Source organism: Dromaius novaehollandiae, chromosome 4 (genome assembly GCF_036370855.1).
Source record: "Dromaius novaehollandiae isolate bDroNov1 chromosome 4, bDroNov1.hap1, whole genome shotgun sequence".
Classification (NCBI taxonomy): Eukaryota; Metazoa; Chordata; class Aves; order Casuariiformes; family Dromaiidae; genus Dromaius; species Dromaius novaehollandiae.
The window spans coordinates 87,823,338-87,842,478 of record NC_088101.1 but is presented as its reverse complement, the minus strand read 5'-3'; the positions used below and the strand labels follow the sequence as shown (position 1 = coordinate 87,842,478).

The window sequence follows — 19,141 nt, the reverse complement described above, 5'->3', positions numbered from 1 at the left end:
CCGTGGGCATGTTGCTGTGCACGCGCACGAGTGGGTCCCCGTCCCCCAGTACCGGTTCTGATGTGATCTCCACCCCCGGTACCGGCCCGGGGGGTCCCAGTCCTTCCTAGGGGTCGGGACCGGCCGTGGGTCTTGGGGGTGGCCAGGGGGTTTTAGGGCCAGCCATGGGGCTGGGGTCCGGCCACAGGGTTTGCAGCCAGCCGTGGGTCTTGGGGGGCAGCCGTGGGTCTCGGGGCCGGCCGTGGGGCCGGGGGCTGGGCCATCCCGTTGCGTCCCGTCGCGTCCCGCCTGCAGCTTTGCTGAAGAACAACGGCAGGAAGGAGAAGTCGCCCAGCGCCCGCCCGCTGCTGGAGATCTACTCGGCCTCGGGGCTGCTCCTGGCCGGCATCCCGGTGAGCGCGCGGCACGGCGAGCGGGCGCCGGGCTCTGCCGCGCCGCTACCTCCGCGAGCCGGCCGCCCCCTTCGCGCTGCGCCCCGGCCCTTCCCGGGGGCTTGGCGGGAGCTCGGGAGGGTCCCGGCTGCTTCCCGGGCAGCTGAGGGCCGGCGCGGGCTCGGGCGCCGGGCGGCTGCGGCTCTCGGACCCTCGCGGCGGCCTCGACGGCTGGGACGGTGCCCTGCGCGGCGCGAAGCCCTGCTGCGCGCTCAGGCCTCCTCTCTGCCTGCCGCAGTGGAAGAGCGGCCGGCTGGTGCAGCTGGGCTGGACGGCCAGCGAGGACCTGCTGTGCATCCAGGAGGACGGCACCGTGCTCATCTACAACCTCTTCTGCGAGTTCAAGCGTCACTTCAGCATGGGCAACGTGAGTGGGGCCGCGCGGGCTGGGCGGGCGCCGGGAGCGTCGTCCCGCGGGAGCGAGGAGGCCTTCCCGGGTGCGCAGCCCTCGGCCACGCTCCCGCTGCGCCTGCCGAGAGCATCCCGCAAGGAAACGCGCGGGGCTGCGTTTGTGCAGCGTGGAGAAGCGAGTGCCGCGCGGCCTCCCTGAGCGCTTTGGGGGGCGAAGCTGGAAAAGCGCTTTGGGGGGCGAAGCTGAAAGCGTGGGGCTCTCCCAGCCTCCGCGCAGGGCTGGCCTCCTTTGGAAACGAGCTGACAAGCGTCCCAGTGACGCAGGGGGCCGGAGCAAGGCCTGGGAGAGCTGGGACGCGGGGCTGGGCTCAGTGTTTCTGCTGTTCCTCCCGGGAGCGGTTTCGCTGCCGGAGCAGCGTTTCCCGACCGCAGCGTCCCTCCCGGCAGCCCGGTGCTGAGCCCCTCGCTGCACCCGTCGCGGGCGGCCCCCCGCCTGGGCTCAGCTCTCTTTGCACGGCGCAGGAGGTGCTGCAGAACCACGTGCTGGAGGCGAAGGTCTTCCACACGGAGTACGGCACCGGCGCGGCCATCCTCACCGGGGCGCACCGCTTCTGCTGGGCCCCCACCGCCCCGCCCCACGGCTGCCCCAGCTCCCCGCCCCACGGCTGGCCCCTGGCCTAGCTGCTTCAGCTCCCAGCCCCACAGCACACGGCTCTTCTCCGGCCCTGCTGCCCCACTGCCTCACGCCCGGCCCCCCATCGCTCGCCCCATGGCTGCCCCCAGGCTCCTGGCACCCCCCCCAGCACCCCAGACCACCCCACACCACGCGCCCCCCCCCACGACCCCCGGGGAGCCCCCCGTGCCCCCCACAGACGACCTCGCCGATCTCCCCCCGCGACCCACAAGCTCCCCCTCGCACCCCAGACACCGGCCCGGCCCCATGGGCCCCCCATTGCACCCCTTGGGCCTGTCCTGCCCCCATGGGCCCCCCTCACCCCCTAGGAATGACCCATTACAGCCCCCAGCTGTGGGGCAGGGCCCGGCCATGTCCCCCCTTCCCCTGTCCCAGCTGTGGGGCAGGGCCCGGTTGCATCTCCCATCCTGGCTGTGGGGCAGGGCCCAGCCATGTCGCCATCCCTGCTGTGGGGCAGGGCCCAGCCACATCCCCCCGTCCCTGTCCTGGCCATGGGGCAGGGCCCAGCCATGTCCCTCCATCCTTGTCCTGGCCATGGGGCAGAGCCCGGCCACATCCCTGTCCCAGGTGTGGGGCAGGTGCCAGCTGCGTCCCCCATCCTGGCCGTGGGGCAGGACCTGGCCATGTCCCCCCATCCCAGCCATGGGGCAGGGCCCAGCTGTGTCCCCCCATCCCTGCCATGGGGCAGGGCCTGGCTGCATCCCCTGTCCCCCCATGCCGGCCATGGGGCAGGGCCCAGCTGTGTCCCCCCATCCCTGCCATGGGGCAGGGCCTGGCTGCATCCCCTGTCCCCCCATCCCGGCCATGGGGCAGGACCCGTCCGCGTCCCCCCACCCCAGCCACAGCCGCAGCCCCGCGCGGCGACAGAGGGGCGGGCGACATGGGGGGCAGCACAGCCGCTTTACTGGGGGGGGCGGGGGGGGCCCGAGAGCAGCGGCGGCAGCGCGGGAGCCGGCCCGCGCCCCACGGCGGCGGCGGGGGGCCGGGGGGGGGTCAGGGGGCGGGGGGGCGGCGGCGGTGGGCGCGCAGGCGGCGCAGGCGGAGGCGGCGCAGGCGCAGCGGGCGGTCGGGCGGCGGGCGGGCGCCACGGGCCAGCAGCTCGCGCCGGCGCTGCCGCGGCGTCTTGGCCAGGCGGAAGCCGCAGGGCGTGGGCACGGGGGCGAAGGGCACCCGGCACCACCGCCGCGCCGCCTCGTAGCCCTCGGCCCGCGCCGTCACCTCGTACTCGCCCGGGTTCAGCAGCCGCCAGTAGTCGCCGTCGAAGGCTGGGCACAGCGGCGCGGGGTCAGGGCACGGCGGGGGGGTGCCTCGGACCCCCCCCCCCCGTGTCCCCCCCTCCCCGAACCCGGCGCCTACCCGTGCGCACGTCGTGGTTGATGCCGTCCACCGAGATGATGGCGTCGGCGATGCCCTGGCCCGTGTCGGCGTCGCGCACCACCCCCTTGATGCCGCGGTGCACCTGGGGGGCGCCGGGGCGTGTGCACACGCGTCCACACGCGTCCACACGCGTCCACACACATCCACACGCATCCACACGCGTCCACACGCATCCACACGCACACACACACGCATGCACGCACGTCCACACGCATGCATGCACACGCACACACGCATCCATATGCATGCACACACATGCACAGGCATACACATGCATGCACATGCATGCACACATATGCACATGCATACACAGGCATGCACATACATACACACGCATGCACACATGTACACATGCATGCACACTCATGCACACATGCACCACCCTCTGCCAGACCCAGCCCTGGGGAGGGCTGCATAGGTGCTGGCACGCAGCAGATCGCCTGTGCCCAGACCCAGGGTGCCGAGTGGGGCACGGCCGCACGGCCTGCGCACGCTGGTGTCTGCACACCCACGCTTTGCCTGGCGTGCACACGCCTTGCACACGCATGCAGCATGTGAAGCACAGGTGGTGCTGGCTGCACGCTTAGCATGCAGTGCATGCGCCTTGCACACGCGGTGCACGCTGCACCCCATCATGCACACACCTCGCACACACCCCGGCACACGCGCCCCGCACACAGCGCACACACCCAGCACACACACACCATGCACGCAGCACACGCCCTGCACACGCGCACGGTGCACGTGCCGCACCGGGGCCGCTGCCCCACGCCCCGCAGCGGGGCTGGGCTGGGTGCAGGAGTGGAGGGGCTGGGACGCCGGGTCCCCCGCTCTGCCTGTCCCCTGGCCGGGCCCCAGCCCTGTCCCAGCCCTGCACCCTGCGTCCCCCAGCCCCACATCCCCCAGCCCCACGCCCCTGTGCCACATGCCCCTGTGTCCCTGGACCCTGCATCCCCCAGCCCTGCATCCCGCATCCCTGGGCCCTCCATCCCCGAGCTCCGTGTCCCCGAGCCCCACATCCCATGTCTCCAAGGCACGCGTCCCCAGACCCCACATCCCTGGGCCCTGCGTCCCCAGACTCCACGTCCCTGAGACCCACGTGCCATGTCCCCATGCCCCATGTCCCCAAACTCCACATCCCTGAGCCCCATGTCCCCAGACACCATGTCCCCAAGCCCAATGTTCCTGAGACCCATGTGCCATGTCCCCATGCCCCATGTCCCTAGACCCCACATCCCTGAGCCCCATGTCCCATGTCCCTAAGCCCCGTGTCCTGTGCCCCCGCGCCCCACGTCCCCGTGCCCCACGTCCCCGCGGCGCCGACCTGCTCCATGTAGAGCAGCAGGGACTCGCGGTTGTTCTCCCACTCGCCGGGCAGCTCGGAGGCGTGCGGGAACTTGTCGCACGACAGCTCCACGGTGATCTCGAAGCAGTTGGTGTGCAGGTAGCTGAAGTCGTTCATGCCTGCGCGGCGGCGGGCCGGGCGTCAGGGGCCGGGCGGGGGGGGGCCGGGGACCGCCCCCGTGCCCCGCGCCGCCCACACTCACTGCCGGGCACCGTGTGCCAGTGGGCGCCGTTGATGACGTTGCCGGAGCGGGCGAAGTCGTCGCAGTGGCAGAGGCGCCGCTCCTCGCGCGCCATGGCCAGGTTGGAGGTGGCGTAGACGGTGGCCAGCCAGCGGAAGACGCCGTCGTCGGCGGTGGGCGTCAGCTCCTGCGCCTTCCAGTAGCTGCGCGTCATGTCGAAGGGGTAGGTGACCACCAGCTCGCCGCCGTGCAGGTTGGCGCTCAGCACGAAGGGGTACCGCTGCATCCAGTCGATGACGGCGCGCGTCTCGGGGGCCACCTGCGCGGGGGCAGCGTGTCGGCGCCGGGCGCGGGGACGGCACCCGGCGCCGGGGGTCTCGCCGCGGCCGCGGGGGCGGGACAGCCCTGGGCATCCCCGTGCGGTGGTGCCACCAGGATGACCATGGAGGTGCCACCAGGCTCATCATGGCAGTGCCACCAGGCTGACCACGGCAGCACCACCGGGCTCACCATGGAGGTGCCACCAGGATGACCATGGCAGTGCCATCAGGCTCATCCCAGTGGTGCCACCAGGCTCATTGCAGTGGTGTCCCTGGGCTCACCATGGAGGTGCCACTGGGCTCACCGCAGTGGTGCCACCAGGCTCATCGCGGTGGTGCCACTGGGCTCATCGCAGTGGTGTCACCAGGCTCACCGCAGTGGTGCCACCGGGCTCATCGCGGCAGTGCCACTGGGCTCATCGCAGCGGTGTCACCAGGCTCACTGCAGTGGTGCCACCAGGCTGGCCATGGCGGTGCCATGAGGCTCACCGCAGCGATGCCACCAGGCTCACCACGGTGGTGCCACCAGGCTCACCACGGCAGTGCCACCAGGCTGACCATGGAGGTGCCACCAGGCTCATCACGATGGTGCCTCCAGGCTCACTGCGGCAGTGCCACCAGGCTCATCGCAGTGATGCCACCAGGCTGACCACAGTGGTGCCACCAGGCTGACCATGGTGATGCCACCAGGCTGACCTTGGCGGTGCCACGAGGCTCACCGTGGCAGTGCCACCAGGTTGACCACAGTGGTGCCACCAGGCTCATCACAGTGGTGCCACAAGGCTCATCACAGCAGTGCTACCATGCTCATTGCAGTGGTGCCACCAGGCTGACCTTGGCAGTGCCACCAGGCTGACCTTGGCGGTGCCACCAGGCTCACCGTGGCGTTGGCGAAGGTGTAGTACTCGGGGATGGGGATGTAGTGGTTGGGGAACTGGTCGGGCACCAGGTCGTTGTCCTCAGCGTCCCACAGCGCCGTGTTGAGGTCGGCGAAGTTGTGGTTGAGGTCGATGCCCTCGTAGGTCCAGCGCCCCATGGCCCAGCCCGCCAGCTCCGAGCCCTGCGCGGGGACCGGGTGAGCGGGCGCCGGGGGGTCCCGCGCCGGGGGGGTCCCGCGCCGGGGGTCCCTACCAGCTTGTAGGCGGTCTCGTAGCCGTCGGGGTTCATGGAGGGCAGCAGGTGGATGCGGGTCTCGGTGACCAGCTGCACCACGCGCGGGTTGCCCCGCCGGTACTCGCGGCACAGGTACTCCATGAGGTTGAGCAGCAGCTCCCGGCCCAGCACCTCGTTGCCGTGCATGCCCGCCACGTAGCGAAACTCGGGCTCGCCTGCGGGCACGGCGGCGGGTCGGTGCCGCGCCGGCCCCCCCCGCCCCCCCCCCCGGCAACCCCGCGCCCCGGGGGCACCTACCCACTTCGTGGTGCCCGGGGTGGTCGGAGATCTCCATGACGTACATCTTGAGGCCCAGGTAGCTGCGGCCGATGCTGTAGACGCGGGTGATGTCGGGACACTCCTCCGCCACCCGCCGCATCAGCTGCGAAGGCAAAGCGCACGGCGCTGGGGGCCAGCACCCCCCGAGCTGCCACCCCCGGGGGACGGGGACCCCCTGCCCCACAGCTGGGGTGGTCCCACGGGTGCGGGGACCCCCTGCCCCACAGCCAAGGTGGCTCCAGGGGTGCGGGGACCCCCTGCCCCACAGCTGGGGTGGTCCCACGGGTGCGGGGATCCTCTGCCCCACAGCCAGGGCAGCCCCAGGGCTGCAGGGACCCCCTGCCCCATGGCCAGGGTGGCCCCAGAGGTACCAGAACCCCCTGCCCCATGGCTGGGGTGGTCTCATGGGTGTGGGGGCCCCCTGCCCCATGGCCAGGGCAGTCCCAGGGGCGCGGGGACCCCCTGCCCCACGGCGGGGCGGCCCCAGGGGCACCAGGCCCCCTGCCCCACGGCGGGGTGATGAGGATCGCACCTTCCTCATGTCGTCGTAGTTGTGGTGGCGGAAGTCCAGCTCGTCCGTGGGCAGCGGCTCGCTGGGCCAGTAGTAGATGTTGTTGGGGTCTGCGGGGCGCGGGGGGGGCCGGGGGGGACGGAGGGGAGAGTCAGGGCTGATGCCGGGACGCGGGAACGGCCGGGATGTGGGAATGGTGGGGATGCGGGAACAGCTCGGATAGGGGAATGGTGGGGATATGGGAACAGCCCAGATGTGGGAACAGCTGGATGTGGGATTGGCTGGGACACGGGAACAGCCTGGATGTGGGAACGGCTGGGAAATGGGAACAGCTGGGATGCGGGAACAGCTTGGATGGGGAACAGTGGGCATACGGGAACAGCCCGGATGTGGGAACAGCTGGATGTGGCAATGACTGGGACATGGGAACAGCCTGGATGCGGGAACAGCTGGGAAATGGGACCCAGGGGGCACAGGAACAGCGGAGGTGCAGGAATGGCCAGGAGGTGGGAATGTGGGAGTGGCTGGGATGTGGGAACAGCTGGGATGCGGGAACGGTGGGAATGGCAGGCATGTGGGGGGGGGGGGGGCATGGGAACAGCCAGGATGTGGGAACAGCAGGAACATGGGAGCAGCAGGGACGTGGGAGTGGCTGGGACGTGGGAATGGCAGGGACAAGGGAACCGCATGGATACGCGAACAGCCAGGACATGGGAACGGCAGGGAGGTGAGAATGGCAGGGATGTGGGAATGGCAGGGATGAGGGAGCAGCTGGGATGCAGGAATGGCAGGGACGCAGGAACAGCTGGGACATGGGAACAGCAGGGATGTGGGAACAGCAGGGACATGGGAACAGCCCAGATGCAGGAACGGCTGGGACACGGGAATGTCAGGGATGCTGGAGCGGCTGGGATGCAGGAATGGCTGGGACATGGGAAGGGCCGGGATGCGGGAGCGCTGGGGACGCGCCGGGGCACCCACCCGGCACCGGGCAGCCCAGGATCTCCGCGCGGAGGCAGATGGTGCCGTTCTCGAACCAGCTCTGGGGGTTGATGCGGATGTAGCGCGCCACGACCGGGGTGGGCAGCAGGTTCAGCACCGGCGTCTCGGGGTCCTTGTTGCCCGGGAAGACCTGGGCAGGGAGAGGGGCTGCCGGGGGGCCGGAGCGGGGCCCCCGCCCTGCCCGCTGCCGCATCGCCTCTCCTCCCGCGCCCCACCGGCCCCGGCTGCATCAGTGAGCTGAGCTGCGTCGGGGCTCAGCTGCAACCCCGCGGTGCTGCCGCAGCCCGTTGCACCAGGGCAGGAGCCCGTTGCACGAGGGGCTGCAGCCCCTGCATGCCACCCCCGCCTGCACATCTCTCCCGCTGCCCCCCGGGCGCAGGGACACTGGCATGGGGGTGCGAGCCCCCGGGGCCGGTGCGGGGCGGCGTGCCGGAGCCCGGCGGGTTACCGCGGCCCCGGCCGCCCACTCTGCTCGGCTCCGGCCTGCCCTGGCTCCCCTCCAGCCCCTGAGGAGAAGCAGCCACGTGGCTGCTGGAGCCGGCACCGGCGGGGAGGCCGCCGGGGCTGGGCTGTGCCGTGGGGCCGGGCTGCGCCGTGGGGCGCCCGCGCCGCTCTGCCCCACGCCGCCGGGCACCGAGCCCCACGCCGCGCTGCGTCCCCGAAAGCTTCGGCGTGTAGCACACGCACACAAACACACAGGAGCACCCGCATCCTGCACACACCAGCGCATCCACACGCATCCGGGCGCGTGTGCACGCGTGTGCATGCACACACATCCATGCGGGCACCCCACATGTGAGCTCACACGTGCACACACGAGAGAACATGCATTCACATGCATGCACGTGCTGGCCGAGCCCTGTGCACACCCCATGTGCATGCCCTGCACTCCCGTGTGCTCACACGCGTGTGCGCAGGGGGCACACACACCCCCGCAGGCCGAGCCCCGTGCACACCCACGTGCGCGCTCTGCGCACACCGGGGCCGGCAGCGGCGGACAAGGCGCCTTTGTGCCGGGGCCGGAGCCGGAGGGCAGAGCCGGAGGATGCTCCGCGCGAGGGGAGGCCAAAGGCAACAGCGCGGGGCGGCAGCGGGGGCCGGGCAGGGGCCGGGCGGCAGCGGGGCCGGCGCGCTTAACCCCGGCGAGCCCTGGGCGGGCGCCGGCACCTACCGCCTCCCGGCTCCCGTTGCGGCAGGGCTGCCAGGCGTGGGAGTCGTTGCTGACCTGCACCTTGTAGGACGTGACCCAGTCGTACCTGGCGGGGAGGCGGGCGGCGGGTCGGGGGCGGCCGGTGCGGGACCCCCCACCGCGTGCCGCCCTGCCCTGCCCGGCCTTACGTCCAGATGGAGTTGAGGCCCTGCGTGATGACGCCGGTGAAGTTGGTGAGGCGCCGGGCGTCGATCTCCAGCCACTGCTCCTTGTCCTCGTGCCCCGCGCACCAGCCGCCGTCGTAGAAGTCCCCGTCGTAGAGCCCCGACTGCGGCGCAGGGCTCAGCCCCCGGCACGGGCACGGGGACGGGGACCCGCGGGCGGGCACCGGCGCCCGGCGTTGCACGGGAGCCCTTGCAGGGCTGCGGCAGGGCTCCGCGGTGCAGGCTGGGGGGGAGCAGCGCCCCGGCTGCCCCCGTGCACCCCGTGCGCAGACCACGGGCCCCCCACGGGCCCCACGCAACCCGTGCACAGCTCACGTGCACCCCCCGGGCCCCCTGTACCCTGTGCACGGCCCATATGTGCCCTGTGCACGGCCCACGTGCACCCTATGTGCCCCACGCAACCCATGCACAGCTCACGTGCACCCCACGGCCCCCACGCACCCTGTGCACGGCCCATACGGCCCCCACGCACCCCGTGCATGGCCCATGTGCACCCTATGCACAGCCCACGTGCCCCCCACGTGCCCCACGCACCCCGTGCATGGCCCATGTGCACCCTATGCACAGCCCACGTGCCCCCCACGTGCCCCACGCACCCCGTGCATGGCCCATGTGCACCCTATGCACAGCCCACGTGCCCCCCACGTGCCCCACGCACCCCGTGCATGGCCCATGTGCACCCTATGCACAGCCCACGTGCACCCCACACGCCCCACGCACCCCGTGCATGGCCCATGTGCACCCTATGCACAGCCCATGTGCACCCAACACGCCCCACGCACCCCGTGCATGGCCCATGTGCACCCTATGCACAGCCCACGTGCACCCCACGCACCCCACGCACCCCGTGCATGGCCCATGTGCACCCTATGCACAGCCCACGTGCACCCCACGTGCCCCACGCACCCCGTGCATGGCCCATGTGCACCCTATGCACAGCCCACGTGCACCCCACGCACCCCACGCACCCCGTGCATGGCCCATGTGCACCCTATGCACAGCCCACGTGCACCCAACACACCCCACGCACCCCGTGCATGGCCCGTGTGCACCCTATGCACAGCCCACGTGCACCCCACGCACCCCACGCACCCCGTGCATGGCCCGTGTGCACCCTATGCACAGCCCACGTGCACCCCACGCACCCCACGCACCCCGTGCATGGCCCATGTGCACCCTATGCACAGCCCACGTGCACCCAACACACCCCACGCACCCCGTGCATGGCCCGTGTGCACCCTATGCACAGCCCACGTGCACCCCACACGCCCCACGCACCCCGTGCACAGCCCGTGCAGGCTCCTTGCACGCCCCACGCACAGCCCACGTGCGCCCCGTGCGCCCCACGCCCCCCCCGGACGAGCCCCCGCGGGCGCCGCCTGCCCCACCTGGATGTTGAGGCGCCCGCGGTGGGCGCCCAGGCCGTAGCGCTTGTCGCTGGAGGACCGCAGCTGGGAGTCCAGCACGCGCAGCGACTCCAGCCCCAGCGGGGGACACGCTGGGGACAGAGCCGGGGCCACGCTCAGCCGCCCCGCGCAGGGCCACCCCCCCGTGCCACGCAGCCCAGGCCGCGCGCGTGTCCGTGCCGGGACGGGGCGCCCCGCGAGGCCCCTCCGCGCCCCCCCCCCCCCCCCCGCGCTGCCGGCACCCACCTGGCTCCGGCGGGGCGGCCGTCGCCTTGGGCTTCTTCTTCACCACCTTCTTCTTCACCACTTTCACCCGCACGATCTTCCTCCTGGGCACCGGGGCTGGCGGGAGGCAGAGCGGCGCCCGTGGGGTCCCGTGGCAGCAGCGCGGCGTGGGGGTCCCCGCGCCCCCCGGGTGCATCGGCTCGGTCCTGTGCTCCCCCCCCCGGCTCGGCACCCCGGCAGGGCTCTGGGTGCTACGCGGCTGGGTGCAGTGCATGCGGGTGCAGCGTGTGCGGGTGCTGTGGGTGCCCAAATTGCGCCCGCGCTTGCGGCTGCCCCTGTGGGGCCGGGCCCGGGGGTGCAGCACCGTGCCGGGGGCGGGGGCACCCAGCGCCCCGAGCTGCCCTGGCGCGTGGGGACACCCCGGGGTGCCCGGGCACCCGCACGCCGGGCGCTAGCAGAGCCTGGGCGCGTGCAGGCGAGCACCCCGCTCCGCAGCCCGGCGGGAGCCACACGCACACGCAAAGCACACGCGTGTGCACGCACACACGCACAGACATCTGCGTGCGCACAGCCCAGCACCCTGCCAGCACAGGGACAGGAATCACGCGGACGACACACGCACACGGATGCACGCGCACACTCCTGCAACCCGCAGACACGCGGAGACGCGCACCGGGCACGGACACGCTAAAAGGACACACGCAGGCGCACCGACACACAGGGACGCGCGTACAAACCACACGGACACAGAGACACACGCACACGCACACGCGTGCGCACACACACCCCCCTACATGCCCCAAACTCGGGCTCTCTCGCACACTCTCACTCCTCCATCTGCACTCACACACGCTCGCACACTCACGCACACAAACACACTCTAATCCAGGCACCCCCCAACAGCTGTGCACACCAGTGCACACACACTCACCCCCTGTGCTCACACACACACTCCAGCTGTTGCAAGCGCGCTAGTGCACACACAGGCACACTCACAGCTAACGCGTGCACACACACACATACACACTCACGCCTAACACACACACAGAGTCTTGCAAGCAAACACACCCGAGTGCATACACAATCACCCCCCCCGTGCACACACACACGCACACTCGCACACCCGAGTGCATACACAATCACACCCCCTGTGCACACACACACGCACACTCGCACACCCGAGTGCATACACAATCACACCCCCTGTGCACACACACACTCACACTCGCACACCCAAGTGCATACACAATCACACCCCCCGTGCAGGCGTGCACACACACACTTGCACACACACTGTGCACACCCACACTCACCCGCTTTGCTCACAGCAATGCGCACACACACACAGTCTTGCAAACACGCGCACACACACTCCTTTGCCCCCCGTGCAAGCACACACACACACCCCCGCCCCCGCCCCCCCCCCGGCAGCCCCCTCCGCCCCCCCCGCGGCTCCTACCTTTGGCACCCGGGTCCCCCCCCTGCCGCCGCGCCGTCCCCTCGGGGCGCCCCGTTGCCGGGCTGCCCGCCGTGCCCCGGGGGGGGCCGGTGGAGCTCCGGGGGGGGCCGGTCGTGGCCCGGGGGGCGCCGGTGGAGCCCCGGGGCGGGCCGGCCGCCGTGCTCAGCGGGCTGCCGGTCGTGGCCCGCGGGGTGCCGGCCGTCGAGCCCCGGGGGGGGCCGGCCGTCGTGCTCCGGGGGGGACCCGTCCCGGCGCCGCCGGGGGGGCCCGCCGCGGTGCCCGCCGCCGCCGTTTCCCCGGGCAGCCCCGCCGCCGGGGGGGGCTCGGAGCGGCGCGGGCCGCCGTCGGGGCCGCCCCCCCGGGCCGGGGCGGCCGCGGCCAGGAGCAGCAGGGCCAGGGGCAGCCGCAGCATGGCGGGGCCGCGCCGCCGAGCAGAACCGCCGCCGAGCAGAGCCGCCGCCGCCGCCGCCCGCGCCCCGCCGCCGCCGCCCGCCCCCGCCGCCGCCGCCCCTCCCCGCTCGCCGCCCCCGGCCCCGCAGCGCCGGGCCCCGGCCCCGGCCCCGCCTCCCCCGCCCGGCCCCCGCCGCGCCGCCCCCGGCCCCGCAGCGCCGAGCACCGGCCGCGGGCCACGACGGCGCGGCCCCGACGCCGGCACCGGGCGGTGACACGGGGGCGGCGGCCTCGGCTTCCGCGGGCCCCCGGGGGCGTCGCGGCCCCCCCGGCGCTGCCCGGCTCCCTGGGCCGCGCTGGCGAACGGGCGCTGCCGTCGGGGCCCGCGGCCCGCCGGGGCGACGCTTTGCCCCCGCCCGCGCCCGCCCCCGGGGGTCCCGGTCCCCCCCGCCGTCCCCACGCGGGGTCGAGGCGCCGGGGAGCCCACGGGCCCCTGCGTCCCGCTGCGGAGGGAGGCGGGCGGCCCCTCCGCGCCGGGGGGGGGCACAGCCCCCGCACGCAGCCCCCCGCGGCCCCTCTCCACCCGGGCTTCGGTGCCGCAGGCTGTTCCCGGTCTCCGGCCCGGCCCCGGCCCGGCGCACACGTGTCGCTGCCGCTTTGCGCAACGTGGGGTGTGCACCCCCCCCCCCCCCCCGGCACCGGCTGGCCCCCGGCCTCCCTCACCCCACCACCGCCTGGAAAGGCCAGCGGGGCTGGTCCCGGCGCTGCCGCCAGCCTCCCATGACCTCATTTTCCACCCCAAAAAGGGCCTTCCCGGCCCGGACTCTTAATTCCTTTTATTAGGATTCTTTTTATTATTCTTTTTATAGCCTCTTGCAGCCGGGTCTGGGCCGAGGGGGGAGGCGGCGGGCTGGGCTTGCACGGCCAGGCGGCACCGCTCGCGGCAGCGATGGGGCCCCGGCGTCCCCCAGCCCGGCTCGCCCCCCCCGGGGAGCCCAGCATCGCCGCCGGGACAGGCCGATCCGCGGTTTCCCATGGGATCCCGGCCGAGAGCAGCCTCCGGCCGCCCGTCGCGGCTGCGGGTGGGTGCCGGGCGCGCGGCTGGCTGCGGGACCGGGCGGTGCTGGCTGGCAGCGCGCGGTCCGGCAGGCTCCGGCGGTCTGCTCCGGCCCCAGTCAGCACTTCCAGGGATTCCATGAATTTCCCCATGCGGCCTGGGCCGGAGCCAAGGCGGCCGCATCTGCGCAGCCGGCCAGCTGCCAGCATCCCTCCCGCCGCCGAGGCGCCTTAAAGGCCCCGCGCTGCCCCACGGCACCGACCGAGCTCCCGGCAAGGGCCGCGGCTCTCCGTGGGGCCGGGCTGGCTCGGTGCCCCGGGCTGCCCGGCTTGGGCACCGTGGGCAGCCGCCGCGGCCGGGGCCGGCTGCCAAGGCAAACGCGGGCGCAACCCGGCCAGCCGCGAGGCCCCTGCCCAAGCCGGGGCGGGGGGGGACGCGATGCGGCGCGGGGGCAGGTGGGCTTTGCCGTCCGAGATGCCCAGCCCGTCCCAGGCTGGGATGGAGCAGGGATGGGGCTGGTGCGGGGTCACGCGGGTTCGGGAACCGCGGGGTCAACACCGGGCCTGATCCTGACCGGCTCATTCCTCGGTGAGGTGGGTGGGGGGACCCAGGGTGCCCTCAGCGAGTCCGCGGATGGTGCCAAGCTGGGGGGAGCGGCGGATGCACCCGGGGGCTGTGCTGCTGCCCAGAGGGACCTGGACGGGCTGGAGAGATGGGCGGGGGGAACCTCGCGGAGGTCAGCAACGGGCAGGGCAGGGTCCTGCCCCGGGAGGAACAACCCCAGGCGCCGGGACAGGCCGGGGCCGACCTGCGGCCGAGCAGCTCTGCGGAGAAGGGCTGGGGGTGCTGGTGGGCACCAAGCTGACCGTGAGCAGGTCCAGCGACGGGCTGCTGAGATGCTGAAGGGACTGGAGCATCCCTCATTCGAGGGAAGGCTGCGAGAGCGGGGGCCGTTCAGCCTGGAGGAGACACGGCTCAGGGGACCTTAGCGATGTGTGCACGTCTGAAGGGAGGGTGTCGAGGGGACGGGGCCAGACCCTTCTCAGTGGTGCCCAGCGATAGGACAGGAGGCAACAGGCACAAGCGGAAGCATGGGAAGGTCCGTCTGGATCCCAGGAAGCACTTCTTTACTGTGAGGTGATGGGGCACCGGAGCAGGTTGCCCAGAGGGGCTGTGGAGGCTCCATCCCTGGAGATATCCGTCTGGACAGGGGGCTGGCAGCCTGCTCTGGGTGACCCTGCCGGAGCGGGGGGGTCGGTGTGGACCATCCCTAAAGGCCCCTTCCAACCTCAGCCGCTGTGCGAAGCCCCGGGCCGGGGGGCTCCGGCTGCCGGCCCTGCCCAAAGCCCCGCGCACCGCCCCAGCGCCGTCCGCAGACGGCTGCTCCGGGAGCCTCGGCGGCGCCCGGCCCCCCGCCCCGGTCCTGCCCCGGCCCCCAGCCCCCGGCTCCCGTGCCCCCGGTTGTGACATCGGCCGCGGCCGGGCAGCGCCGAGCGGGGGGGATGCCGCCCCCGGGACCCCGCTGGGAGCACAGCCGAGCGTGAGCACCAGCACCGGGCTGAGCCGGCGCCGGGCTCTCCCACGCCAGCCGATCCGCGGCCGGAGCCCGGCGATGCCCGGCCGGCTTCGCGTCCCTGCAGGGCAGACGCACCGGCGGGGGGGCTGCGCGCGGACCATGGACCCCCACGGCGAGGGCCAGGCGCTCCTGGACGCGCTGGTGTGCATCGTCCTCGTTTACTTCTTCTTCCGAGAGGCTCTCTTCTCCTGCTACCTGCTGCTGCTGCTGCCCCTCATCTTCCTCTTCGACGAGCCCATCGGAGGATGAGGACGGCGCCGAGCCTTGCTTCTCCACTCAATACAGAGCCCTTCCCTCGCCGGCGCCGTGTCTTTGCTGGGCGCGGGGCGAAGGCGCAGACCGGCCGGGTACCCGGCCATGCTGCACCGTGCCGTGCCGTGCCACACCGTGCCGTGCCGTGCCGTGCTGCACCGTGCCGTGCCGTGTTTGTGACATCGGCCACGGATGGGGACGGGCAGGGGCATGCCGGCTGTGGCGGCTGGCAGTGCGGGTGCCCTGGGGGCTGCGGGGCGGCGGGGGGGGCTTCACCCCGGCGTGCCAGGCGATGCAGGGGCCCCCGGCAGCTGCCCTGTGCCTCCTGGCCATGGCCAGCGTCTCCAGCCTCCTGCTCGCCCTGCCCCTCGCCTCCGCCGCCTCGGGCAGGTAGGACGGGAGGGGGCCCGGCGCCGGCCCCGTGCGGCCCCCCCGGCCGCGCCGCTCAGTGCCCCGTGCCCGCAGGGCGAGCGCCGCGGGCGAGCGGCAGCCGGGGGCCGGCGAGCTGCCCACCGCCGACGCGCCGCTGCGGAGCGACGTGCTGCGCTGCCTCCGCGGCCTCCTGGAGCTGCTGGTGGCCCTGGGGACCGGCCGCGTCCTGGCACGCGCCGGGCTCGTCCACCTCGCCCACCTGCCGCCCGCCCTCTGCGGCCCGGCGCTGAGCCGTGGCCCCGGCTAACACTGACCCACGTCCGGCAGCCCCCGGTCCCTGGTGGTCTGTGCGGGCGGGGACCCCCGTCCTGCCCCCCGAAAGGGTGCTGGGGGCAGCCCTGCCCTGTGCCAGGGAGATGCCCACCAAGCACCGCCGCGGGGGGGTCGAGCCAGGGGACCCCCGTCCTGGGGCACCTTCACACCCCCCTGCACGAGGCCCTGGCACCCTGCTCGGGGCCAGCCCCCCTGGGTGCCCAAAGGGGCCCCGAGCCCTGCCGGCGCCTGCGGCGAGAGGGAGGCCGAGGGGAACCGGGAGCCCCGATCCTGCACGTGTGGCCCCGAGCCCGGACACGTGGCCCCGAGCCCGGAGATGCCGCCCCAAGCCCGGAGATGCAGCTCCATCCCTGCACACACAGCCCCGAGCCTGGAAACAGCCCCGTCCCTGCACCCGCAGCCCCATCCCTGCACCCGCAGCCCCTCCCCGCACCCGCAGCCCCCTCCCCGCACCCAGAGCCACGGACACGGAGCCACCGGGGACGTTTCCAGCTTTATTGGCAGGCGATGCTGCTGCCGGCGGTGCCGGGGGCGCGGGCCGGGTGGCACGGCGGCGGTGGTGGCAGCGGCGGCTCCGCGGGCGCCGGCGGGGACGGCTCAGTAGCGGCTGCGGTGGCCGCGCCGGTGCTGCGAGTGGTGGTGGTGGTGGTGGTGGCGGTGGCGGTGGCGGCGGTGGCTGCGCCCGTGGCGGCGGTGGCTGCGGTGCCGCTGGCCGTGGCCGCTCCGGCGGGGGCGGCGGCGGCGGCGGCTGCTGCTGCGGGTCCGGCTGCGGCGGTGGCGGGCCATGGCGGGGCCGGGCGAGCGGAGCGGGGCGCGGGGGGCTGCCGGCGGGTCTCTGCCCCCCGCCGCCGCCGCCCCGCCTTTATGGGGGGCCGCCGGGGCGAGGCCCTTTGTGACGGGCGCCCGCTGCACAAGGGCCGCCGCCACCGCCGCCGGGGGCACCCGCCGCCCCAAACCGCCGCGTTTCCCACCCCGGGGCCGCGTGGCAGTTGCCGGCAGTGTCTTTCCCCACGGCACGGTCCGAGCCCCACGGCCCGGCAGCGGTTGCATCGCCCCCGCCCCTCCCTGGCAGCCCCCGTGCTGGTGCCGGGGTGCTTCCCCCCCCCGTGTGAATTTTATGCCCTCGCCCCCCCGGAGCAGAGGTTTGCTCCGCAGGGCTGGCCCCCAGCACCGCAGTGCCCTCGTCCCCGTGTACAGCACCCCGTCCCCAGGGCTGCAGACTCCCGAAAAAGCCCCCGGTTCCCACAGCCGAATGGGGGGAGCCGCCCCGGCGCGGCCCGCGGGGATGCTCGGCCATTAAACGCCGCCCGCACTCGCTCCCGCGCCTCGTCCCAGCCCCTCGCCCGCGGCACCGATGCCCCTCCGCCGGCAGCACCGACGCCAGCACGCGGCGCCCGCGGTGCAGACGGGTTTATTGGGCCTGGCCGGGTCGCTGCGGCGGTGCCGGGGCTCCCCGCGGCGCTAGAAGATCACGCTGCGGCGGTAGTGGTAGCAGTGCCGGGCTAGGAGAGAGGGCAGAGGCGTCAGCAGCGCCGGCACGGCACGGCACGGCGTGGTCCGGCCCGGCATGGTCCGGCCTGGCGTCTCACCTCGGGGGCCGTGCCGGCGTCTGCGGGGCCGGGGCCGAGGGTGGCTCCGGCTCCGGGGACAGGCGCAGGGTGCCCGGCGTCGCCGCGGCCTCGGCCGGCAGCCCCGGCTCAGGTAGCGGATGTAGCGGACCATGGCGCCGGGGGCCGCGCTGGGGGTGGCGGCGGTGCCGGGGCGGGGGGCTGAGCTGGGCACCCCCCCGCGTCACAATGGCACGGCAACGGGATGCTGGGGGGGGGCTCAGGGGGGCTGGGATGAACCCCCCCCCAGGGATGGACCCCCCCAGGGATGGACCCCCATGGATGAACCCCTCATGGATGAAGATGCCCCCCCAGGGATGAACCCCCCTGGGGATGAACCCTCCCTGGATGAACCCCCCCCCATGGATGAGCCCCCTGGGGATGAACCCCCCCCAGGGATCAACTCCCCCCAAGGTTGGATCCCCATGGATGAACCCCCCCATGGATGAAGACCCCCCCCCAGGATAAACCCCCCATGGATGAACCCCCCCAGGATGAACCCCCCCTGAGGATAAACCCCCCCATGGATGAACCCCTCCCCAGGGATGAATCCCCTGCAGATGAACCCCCCCCCCCCAGGATGAACTCTCTGGGGATGAACCCCCCGGGGATGACTGCCCTCAAGGATGACCCCCCCACACACAGATGAACCCCCTGAGGATGAACCCCCCCATGCATGAACCCCCCCAGTATGAACCCTCTGGGAATGACCCTCCCCAGGATGAAGCCCCCCCCAAGGATGAACTCCCCAGGGATGAACACCCTGCGGATGAGCCCCCCTGGGGACAAATCCCCCCCCCCAGGGATGAACCCTCCCCAGGATGAACCCTCTGGGGATGAACCCCCAAGGAATGACCCCCCCCAGCACGAACCCCCCCCAGGCAGAGACTCCCCAAGGGGGAAGGCCCCCAGGCTGAGCCCCCCAGGCCTGGCCCCCTGCAGCCCCCCAGCTCTGCAGGACCCCCACAGCCCCCTGCAGCCCCCCCAGCTCTGCAGGACCCCCCCCCGAGGCGGGGGGGGGGCAGCACGGGCGCAGGAAGGCAGCGCGGGGCAGCAGGCAGCCCTGTATTGCTCCGGGGGGTCAGGGGTGCCCGGACCCCCGCCGCAGCCCCCGCCGCAGCCCCCGGGCAGCCGAGAGCAGCAGCAGGGCCGCCAGCAGCCCCCGCCCCAGCAGCAGCAGCGAGGGCAGCGGGCTGCCGCCGACCACGTGCGCCGCCGCCGCCAGCAGCGCCGAGCACGCCGCCCCGGCGCAGCCGGCCGCCGCGCAGAGCACCAGCACGAGCAGCACGCGCAGCGCCATGCCGGCGCCCGCCAGCAGCTCCCGCGCCGCCCCGCAGGCCCGCGACCGGGCCCCGGCCCCCCGGGATGCCGTGCCGGCGGGCGGCCGCGACGGCCGGGCCATGGCGCCGTCCCTGCGGGGGAGCGGAGGGGAGGCCCGGGTGAGCGC

The 19,141-nt window shown here is 73.4% G+C and overlaps 2 protein-coding genes across 2 annotated transcripts; one reads left to right on the top strand and one right to left on the bottom strand.

The window, feature by feature from the left end:
- Positions 1-144: 144 nt before the first annotated feature.
- On the top strand, positions 145-1,478 carry LOC135328412 (vacuolar protein sorting-associated protein 16 homolog). The gene is made up of 3 exons (XM_064511775.1): positions 145-392; positions 670-798; positions 1,305-1,478. Exons 1-3 carry the CDS (start codon positions 165-167, stop codon positions 1,461-1,463), a joined length of 516 nt encoding a protein of 171 aa, XP_064367845.1. The 5' UTR covers positions 145-164; the 3' UTR covers positions 1,464-1,478.
- Positions 1,479-2,357: 879 nt separating this feature from the next.
- On the bottom strand, positions 2,358-12,625 carry CPXM1 (carboxypeptidase X, M14 family member 1). The gene is made up of 14 exons (XM_064511717.1): positions 12,108-12,625; positions 10,670-10,765; positions 10,406-10,515; positions 8,982-9,121; positions 8,815-8,899; positions 7,623-7,773; positions 6,663-6,751; positions 6,110-6,233; positions 5,831-6,027; positions 5,580-5,759; positions 4,401-4,698; positions 4,178-4,317; positions 2,833-2,935; positions 2,358-2,741 (listed from the first exon to the last, which is right to left on the bottom strand). The coding sequence occupies exons 1-14, from the start codon at positions 12,517-12,519 to the stop codon at positions 2,470-2,472; spliced, it is 2,397 nt and encodes a 798-aa protein (XP_064367787.1). The 5' UTR covers positions 12,520-12,625; the 3' UTR covers positions 2,358-2,469.
- Between the last annotated feature and the right edge of the window lie 6,516 nt (positions 12,626-19,141).

Coding starts and splice junctions, on each gene's coding strand:
- LOC135328412 (XM_064511775.1), top strand. CDS start 165: ATGGGGCTGGGGTCCGGCCACAGGGTTTGCAGCCAGCCGTGGGTCTTG. Junction 393..669: donor TGCTCCTGGCCGGCATCCCG/GTGAGCGCGCGG, acceptor TGCCTGCCGCAG/TGGAAGAGCGGCCGGCTGGT. Junction 799..1,304: donor GTCACTTCAGCATGGGCAAC/GTGAGTGGGGCC, acceptor TGCACGGCGCAG/GAGGTGCTGCAGAACCACGT.
- CPXM1 (XM_064511717.1), bottom strand. CDS start 12,519: ATGCTGCGGCTGCCCCTGGCCCTGCTGCTCCTGGCCGCGGCCGCCCCG. Junction 6,752..7,622: donor CCTGGGCTGCCCGGTGCCGG/GTGGGTGCCCCG, acceptor CGCGCCCCGCAG/ACCCCAACAACATCTACTAC. Junction 5,760..5,830: donor ACGAGACCGCCTACAAGCTG/GTAGGGACCCCC, acceptor GTCCCCGCGCAG/GGCTCGGAGCTGGCGGGCTG.